Source organism: Homalodisca vitripennis, unplaced genomic scaffold (genome assembly GCF_021130785.1).
Source record: "Homalodisca vitripennis isolate AUS2020 unplaced genomic scaffold, UT_GWSS_2.1 ScUCBcl_669;HRSCAF=3189, whole genome shotgun sequence".
Classification (NCBI taxonomy): domain Eukaryota; kingdom Metazoa; phylum Arthropoda; class Insecta; order Hemiptera; family Cicadellidae; genus Homalodisca; species Homalodisca vitripennis.
In genome coordinates, this window is record NW_025776937.1 from 11,744 (window position 1) to 21,076 (window position 9,333).

At 37.1% G+C, this 9,333-nt stretch overlaps 1 protein-coding gene across 1 annotated transcript; it reads right to left on the bottom strand.

The window, feature by feature from the left end:
- Positions 1–257: 257 nt before the first annotated feature.
- Positions 258–4,468, bottom strand: LOC124371010. The gene is made up of 2 exons (XM_046829321.1): positions 4,253–4,468; positions 258–512 (listed from the first exon to the last, which is right to left on the bottom strand). The coding sequence occupies exons 1-2, from the start codon at positions 4,434–4,436 to the stop codon at positions 367–369; spliced, it is 330 nt and encodes a 109-aa protein (XP_046685277.1). The 5' UTR covers positions 4,437–4,468; the 3' UTR covers positions 258–366.
- Positions 4,469–9,333: the final 4,865 nt, after the last annotated feature.

Consider the following 9,333-nt stretch of genomic DNA (forward strand, 5'->3'; position numbering starts at 1 on the left):
GGTGAGTAGGCTGGTAAAACTCTTGAGATCTTTGAATCACTTCTAACAATTGTATTTTGGTGCGTATACGTCCTTGTTCGGGTACTTTTTTTTAACTCTTTGTACAACGATTAGCAAAACAGCTTGTCTTCGTCATCGTTGGTACTTTCAAGTTGTTGTTTCTCCCGAACAGCAATGCTTTTGGTCAATATGTCCGAGAAGTGTTTATTAACGGGATTTAGTTTTACCTTTTTTCTTGCGAGTTAATTGGTCCAGGCGTAACCAAGTCCTCGGTATCTGCTTCCTCTTCCTCGGGCAACTGGGAACTACTACTTAAATCTAAGTTACTTGTTGTTTCTTTGTTACGTACAGTGTTTTCAAGAAAAATCAGCCGTTGAAAATATACATAAGGCGTACCCTTAACTGCTCCTGAGCCAGACTTCGTAGCCTTTTTTTTCTCAACTCTCTTGCAAAGCTATCTCTCAGATTTTTCCACCTTTTTTGAAGTACAATTCCTAAAAATAAAAGCAAGAATTAACAGATTTTTACTATAGTTTGTAAAACAATTAATTTCGTTACAGGTACTTGGCTACTGGATGCTCATTTGCAGAACTGCATTACAACTATAGACTGGGGAAGTCTACTGTATCTCTTGTAGTCCGACAGGTTTGTGCTGCAATTTAGATTAAGCTGAAGACTGTGTGTACACCTGAAATGACAGAAGACATGTGGAAAGCAGTAAGTGACGACTTTATGAAGTATGCAAACTTCCCCAACTGTCTCGGTACAATAGACTGCAAGCATATTCGAATTGTGCCACCACAAGATTCAGGTTCTCTTTATTATAATTATAAACACTTTTTTTCTACCATACTGTGAGCAGTTTGTGATGCAAACTACCGTTTCTTATTTGTTGACGTTGGAGCATATGGCAAAAGCAATGACTCTTCAATATTTCAAGACTCAAAGTTCTACAAAAACCTGATAGAAAATAAATTGGGCATTCCTGGACCAAAACCTATTACAAATGTTGATAAAACACCATTACCACACGTTTTTGTTGGTGATGAAGCCTTTGGACTAAGCAAAAACATCTTGCGCCCGTACGTTGGAAATTCACTTATTTGGCAGAAGAGAGTTAGCAAATAAATGGCGCATATTTCATAGACCTTTAAATGTAAATTTAGATCTTGCAGAAAGCATTATATTGGCATGTTGTATGTTACACAACTACGTACGTCAAAGAGACGGGGTTAGATTTGAAGATACTCTGTATGAAGCACCGTTTATCAGATTGAATGATACCAATTTACCAAGGTCTAACATGTATGGAAAACAGGTCAGAGACAAATTTGCTCGGTATTTTGTCGAAGAGGGTAAACTGCCATGGCAGGACAGAATGGCATAAGTAAAATAGACAATCGATATCTGAAGTAAACCATAGTTTTAAGTATTTGAATGTACATATCATTTAGGCCCTCATTATTCTGTAAAATATCAACTCGACAGAGATATTCAGATAACAATACAAAAATAAGTTTTATGTACGTGCTTTTGAAGTTTCTTCAATAAGTTAATGACACCTTTCTGTTGTATTTGTAATCCTGCAAAGTGAAACAAGACTTTCTACATTTATGTAATACTGTACAATCGACATTTAGAATATACTTGTTTCAATGTTATATTATCTGATTATGTATCTTTTGAATAAAACAATTGATTTAAACTGTTGCAGTTATTGTCCCACATAACGTCATTAGAGGTTTAACCAAATTATTCTTAAACCCCTCACCCCCCCCCCCTAGATCTCCGCAACCGACCTCCGCCAAAAAATCATGTTTGAGCTAACATGTTTTTTTATATTATGTAAGACTATGTTCAAACATGAATTTTTTGCGAGGGTCGATTGCGCAGATCTAAGGATAGACCTACCTAAAAATGGTTCACTAAACATACACTATAGCAATGATTGTTAAAACATTCAAACACAACAAATGAAGTTTTATTTTTTATTTTTTTTTTCAAAATTAAATGTTTAAAAAATATTGTTTTTGCTATGAAATAGTGAAAGAATAGATCTATAGCTATACCTACACCTCAAGCTACCTGCCGATGCTTTGTAAGTTACTTGTTTTTAATATTCTTCATTTCTATACCTCTGGCTTTTCTAAACACATTGTATTTGGTATAGTTAATAATGCAGTCATTGAAGCGAAAAATACGGTCTTACCTCCGAATTTTTTTACTGTGAACCGATTTGCATGAAATTTTGGAATTAGACACATCTTACCCTTAACTTCAAAAGTGAAAATGATCTGAACTCCGCCTATTATTTTTAAGGGGTGTAAACAACCCCTTAATGGAAAAATCGACATTGAGCCATTTTATCGCTAGAAAACATGTTTAATACTAAGTGGTGAAATTTTAAAGTGTTTTCTAACACAATTACCTCATATTAAAATCATTTTAAACCCCTTGAACATCTTACAACCCTTGCAAACAACCCCTAAATTGAAAAAAATCACAAAAAAAATACTTTAGTATGATATAAAAAGATGTAAGTATAGAGTTAGTAATATTTTATATTTTCTATAATAATTATGAAATTTTTAACCCCCTTTCAACCCTTGAAAACTACCCCTTGATAAAAAAATTGTTAAAATTTTTTTTGTTGATAAAATGAAAAGGATTTAAATATTATTCCACACTCTCGAAAATGATTATGATATTCTTAAGCTTTTCTATCCTTAAAACCACCCCTAAATTAAAACAGTAAATATATATGATTACATATTATTTAAAAATAATTTGATTTAGAGTAAAAAATTGCCATTTATTGGATAAAATATTTACAAATTATACAAAAATCACTCAAATGTGTTATATATACATATAAGAAAGTTGGTATGTATTCATGCCTACGTTTCCAAAATATATGAGCCATATTATGTATATATATACACATTACAATAGTTTTGGGTCTCTATTATACTGCGTACTTTCACATTGCTCCAAATATTCACAGTCTGAAATTTTCAGTTACTAAGTAGAAAAAACATATAAGTTTTTTTGACCATAACTCCTTCAATTTTCATGCTATCACAATTTATAAAAAACCATTGTAAAGATAATTAAGAGAGCTACAACATCGTTCATTGCAATATATAGTAAAAAACCTTTTTCTCAATCGGTGAAGGGTTAAAGCGCTTAAGAGAGGCTGTGATTGCACTGCCACGCGCTCTTTAAACAATCATATTTCCGTAAATTTTTGTTTTACAGAAAAATCAAAAAATCCAAATTGTTTGTCAGAAATATACCCACATTTTTCATACCTACACTTTTATTCGTATATGTCGTCATTTTTGAGATATTATGAAAAAAGGTAGTTTTTTAAAAATTTGAATTTTTTTTTAATCGTGACTTTTTTGAAAAATATGTGTCCTGAAGCAGCCAAACTGATACAATCTATTAAAATCTTCATAATAAAGTTGATTCTAGGCGGAATACGATTAATTTTAATTTTGGTGGAAATGGCACTTATGAAACCCATTGATTTAAAAGAAAAAACATTAGATGCTCCTCTTATTTGCAATACAGCTCACTCATTTTACGTGCAATAGACTTTTAACAGTGCTCATTTTAAATCTTATTTCAAGCACTATAAAACTCTTTTTTATTAGAATGCCTAAAATGCATCTGCTCGCCGCTAGACGGCATTGACCACATCGATTAAATTTCAGACAAAATAAAAAACGGCTTTGATTTCTAATATCTAGCTTAATATTGCACTTAGAATACTTTATAAAAAACAAAATTGTTCATTGTTTTACCTGCTACAATTGTGTTCATTATAAAATTTTCGATAAAACGTATATTTTTGGAGATATTTGCAAAAACCCGATGAAAAACGTGAAAAAATTGCGGATTTTCAATTGCCAATAACTTGAAAAATATTGGATTTTTCGAAAAACGTTATAGATGATTTTTTGCTTAAAAGTAGGCCTTCTATCGATATCCGAGGTTATTTTGAAAAAAATAAATTCACTCCCGAGAAGGGGTGGCAACCACCCCCAGGGTGGTTGCGGAGTTCAAATCATTTTCACTTTTGAAGTTAAGGGTAAGATGAACCTAATTCCAAAATTTTATGCAATTCGGTTCACAGTAAAAAAATTCGGACCAACAATGCTTCAATGACTGCACTATAATCCAAAGCCTATATAATGAAAAATTTACCAAATTACTGTATTGTTCTAAATATAAAACTAGCACTTACCCAACTGCTTTTTCTCTTCAACTGTGCTTTCAGTTTTAGAAAATATATCTACAACTTCCTCCCACGCAGATCTCTTTAAACCCCTGTTCTTGTAATCTGGACTTTCAAGATCCCACAATGCTCTTCTCTTTTCAATTTCATCAATAAAACGTTCGGTGTCAAATGGGTCTTGCTCCATCTCCATATTCACCCACCAATATCACTCACTGGACTCGGCGTGTGTACGCTCCAATACAAAACAAGCAACTGAAAGTCGCGCGGTTGACGTGTATACTACGAGTCGCGCGACACAACTAGCGGCAGGTTCAGTGGCGCGGCGCCATGTGTATGCTGCCATAGTTATATGTTGTCTTTTAGTCGCGCGACACAACTAGCGGCAGGTTCTGCGGCGCGGCGCCATGTGTATGCTGCCATAGTTATATGTTGTCTTTTAGTCGCGCGACACAACTAGCGGCAGGTTCTGCGGCGCGGCGCCATGTGTATGCTGCCATAGTTATATGTTGTCTTTTAGTCGCGCGACACAACTAGCGGCAGGTTCTGCGGCGCGGCGCCATGTGTATGCTGCCATAGTTATATGTTGTCTTTTAGTCGCGCGACACAACTAGCGGCAGGTTCAGCGGCGCGGCGCCATGTGTATGCTGCCATAGTTATATGTTGTCTTTTAGTCGCGCGACACAACTAGCGGCAGGTTCAGCGGCGCGGCGCCATGTGTATGCTGCCATAGTTATATGTTGTCTTTTAGTCGCGCGACACAACTAGCGGCAGGTTCAGCGGCGCGGCGCCATGTGTATGCTGCCATAGTTATATGTTGTCTTTTAGTCGCGCGACACAACTAGCGGCAGGTTCTGCGGCGCGGCGCCATGTGTATGGGCGCGTACACAACATGGGCGCGACACGCCGCGCGACGTGCCGCGCGACAAGATAAGCAAGTCCGTACACATGGGCGCTGCAATGGTGACGTGTCGCGCGGCAGGAAAATATTACAACAATGATCAGAACTGAAATGGACGTTGAAGAGGCAGTATGTCTTTACATTTTGTATCGACGTTACAAGTCACGGAGACGAAGACAAAGACAAAAGTGGGTGCATCCAATTTTGAAAGATAGATTTAGTCATGGTGCTTTTTTTACTCTGTATCCGAAGCTGAGGAATTTCCGAGAAAAGTTTTTTAATTATTTTAGAATGTCAGTTGAATCATTTGATGGCCTTCTTAATATTGTTGAGGATGATTTAAAACCTTCCACAAACTTTGTGAGGGACTGTGTTTCACCTGAAGAAAAGCTAGTGATTACATTGAGGTAAGTGTATTTATTTAGGAATTTTAATTAATTAACAAATGAGATATGTAAATGTATGATAATGTAAATAAAGAACATAGTCACACTAAATGAAAAGTCTATAACACGTGTGTTGTAGTTGACATTACTCGTACAGTTCCATTAAACTTTCCTGTGACATGACACTGTCTGTAGGTGATGTAGCTTGTGTGGGATGTGGTTCGTTGAAGTTATGGGAGACTGGTACATGAGGGTTCATAAAGTTGTGTGCTGTACGTTGTAGGGCATATCCCCCTACAAGGTACAGATGGACCTTGGCTGTACGGATTGCGGTTGTAGGGTGGGTTATGTGGAGTAGGAGCGTATGCTTGTGGTTGTGTGTGAATGTCTTGTGCACGTTGAATTACTTCTAGTAGTTGTATCTTAGTCCTTATCCTTACATGCTGTGGTACTCTTTTTAGTTCTTTATGCAAGGACAAGCAAAAAAGCTTATCTTCATCATCACTTTCTGGCAACGTCTGACTTTCTCTCAAGGAAATGCTCTTGGTCAAGATATCAGAGAAGTGCTTGTCCACAGGGTTCATTTTAGGTCTTTTAATTCCACTGCTAAGAGGTCGTTGAGGCATGGTCAAATCTTCATTGTCTGATCGTTCATCTACATCTTGCAAGACGGTGGTTTCATCTTCCTCGATGCTACTTTGAGTTTCCTTATTTCGCATGGTGTTTTCCAAAAACATCAATCTTTGAAAATATATGTAAGGTGTGCTTTTTACTGCTGCTGACCCTGACTTAGTCGTCTTTTTCTTTCTCAGCTCCCTTGCAAAGCTGTCTCTCAAATTCTTCCATCTTTTTTGAAGTGAAGCACCTAAAAAAAAAAACACATACACTAACATAATTGTTTAGAAACATTTCTTTACTAATGCGAGTGTGTTTATTTTCAGGTATTTAGCTACTGGATGTTCTTTCGTTGAACTGCACTACAACTATAGATTGGGAAAGTCTACAGTATGCAGCGTGGTCAAGCAAGTATGTGCTGTAATCTGGAACAAACTCAAATGTATTTGCATACCAACAACCACAGAAGAGAAGTGGAAAGAAGTAAGTGACGAATTTCTCCGCTATGCCAATTTCCCTAACTGTCTTGGAGCTGTAGACTGTAAACACATTAGACTACAGCAACCTGAACATACGGGGTCACTTTTCTACAACTACAAACACTATTTCTCAATGATCCTGCTAGCTGTTTGCGATGCAAACTATAGTTTCTTGTTTGTTGATGTTGGAGCCTACGGAAAAAGTAATGATTCTTCTATTTTTCAAGAATCCACATTTTACAAAAAGCTTATACAAAACAAGTTGAATATTCCTGATCCGAAACCAATTTCAAATAGAGACGCAACACCTCTACCATATGTATTGGTTGGTGACGATGCCTTTGGTCTCAGCAAAAACATCATGCGCCCATACGTTGGAAAGATGTTAGAACACTCCAAGCGAATATTCAACTACCGACTTTCCAGGGCTAGAAGGTACATAGAATGCACTTTTGGAATTTTAGCAAACAAATGGCGAATTTTCCATAGGCCTATTAATGTGAACGTAGACTTTGCAGAAAACATTATTTTGGCGTGTTGTATGCTACACAACTATGTTCGTCAGCGAGATGGTTGTAGATACGAAGATACCTTGTATGCAGCACCGTTTGTCAATGTGGAAAACTTAGTACAACGCCCAAACACATACGCGAAAGAAGTAAGGGATAGATTTCGTCATTACTTCATCACTGAGGGAAGACTACCATGGCAAGACAAAATGGTGTAAATGACCTGTAGTGTAAAAATAATTGTGAATCATACGTTATATAGTCACCCTTGGAGTAAAATGATGTTTAATTTTAGATTACAATAATTATTGTTGTTCTACTTATCTTTTTTCATCAATCCTTTGATGTGCTAAACCTTTATTTACAGTTTTAATAAGAAAATTACGTACATAAATACATTTGTATTCCTCATAACATTATTTTATCGTTAGACTAATTTAAATTAAGTTTAGAGATAGAATGCAGATTTTATTACAAATAAAAAACGTTAACAAGTTTGTAATTGAACATTATGGGGTTTAAAAGGTTTAGATGTGTTCTGTGTTGTCCAGACCTATTAACCTATGTACGAATAATCATTATAATAATCATCAAAAGTGATGATTTAACAACAATATATGAGTTTATTTAACAATATATGAGTGAAAAGAAACGCCAAATCAATACATTATATCCACCTCTCCAGGGTTAACTAAAAACCACTTACCGTAAATCTTCTTCTGTTCCACTGTAGCATCCTTCTCAAACAACAAGTCCACTAACTCTACCCAGGCCGACCTTTTCAACACCCGATTTTTGTAATCTTCACTCTCAAAGTCCCAAATGGCACGCCGTTTTTCAACTTCATCAATGAAAAGCTCGGTATCAAAACTTTGCTCTAACTCCATCTTCGTTCAGGTCGCGCGACAGACTGAGGGCATGTGTACGTTTCCGTATGGAACAATAGAACTCGAGCCGCGCTGCAACCTAGCGGTTGACGCGGAAACCTAGAGTCGCGCGACGAGCCGCTCGTCATTACCGAATAGGCGACCGCATGTGTACGCTTCCATTTAAACTACGAGTATGTTGAGTCGCGCAGCACGTCGCGCGGCATGTCACGTCCATGTGTACGAGGCCTATGCTGCCATAGTTATATGTTGTCTTTTAGTCGCGCGACACAACTAGCGGCAGGTTCTGCGGCGCGGCGCCATGTGTATGCTGCCATAGTTATATGTTGTCTTTTAGTCGCGCGACACAACTAGCGGCAGGTTCAGCGGCGCGGCGCCATGTGTATGCTGCCATAGTTATATGTTGTCTTTTAGTCGCGCGACACAACTAGCGGCAGGTTCAGCGGCGCGGCGCCATGTGTATGCTACCATAGTTATATGTTGTCTTTTAGTCGCGCGACACGTCGCGCTCATGTGACCAAGCCAGCCCTCAGTCTTGACAGAGGTGATTGCTGGCGGTTCGTCTAACAGAACGTCTTCGGTGTCCTCAGGTGGAAAATCGTAGTCCTCATTTTGCATTGCCATCTCCGTAATGTTGTCCTTAATAAAAAGAAATAGCTAATGATAAAATAACAATGTAACGTATAACAACTAAATATACACTTCAAGACGGTAAATAAATAAAACATGAAAAAGGCTACCGATTTGGACCAGTCACTCATCAGGTCCAATTAAAGAATGACTTATTGAATGGAATGCAAGTCATTCTCAAACTGTACGAATGTATATTTTATTCACCTTATTGTAAATGTAAATATAATTTTAAACGTTGTACGATTTATTTATTACAAAAAAAAACTCGGAGTGTTCCGTAACTAAGAACTTTGTGATTTGGTTCGTTGGGTCAAAATAAGCAAAAAAGTTCATATTGACAAAATCTTATCTCGCGTGGTTTCCCGTCTGTCAGTCTGTCCAGAATTCGTACGAAAAAAGACGAAAGTCTGTAAATATTGTTCAAAATCTTTACAGGCCGACAGACGGGAAACAAAGCAAAATAGAACGTTTGTGACGTTTTGATCAACGTTTTTGCTTTGAGAACCAAGCTACGAAGTTTTGGTATTTACTTACGGAACATCCTGTATATTTAAGAAAATTACAATTGTTACTTTTGTCCGTTCTATTTTAGGTACCGGATAGAATAGCTGAATGGAAACAAATTCAAAAGTCGTTTGAATGTAAGTGGAACTTTCCTGATTGCTGTGGGGCACTGGACA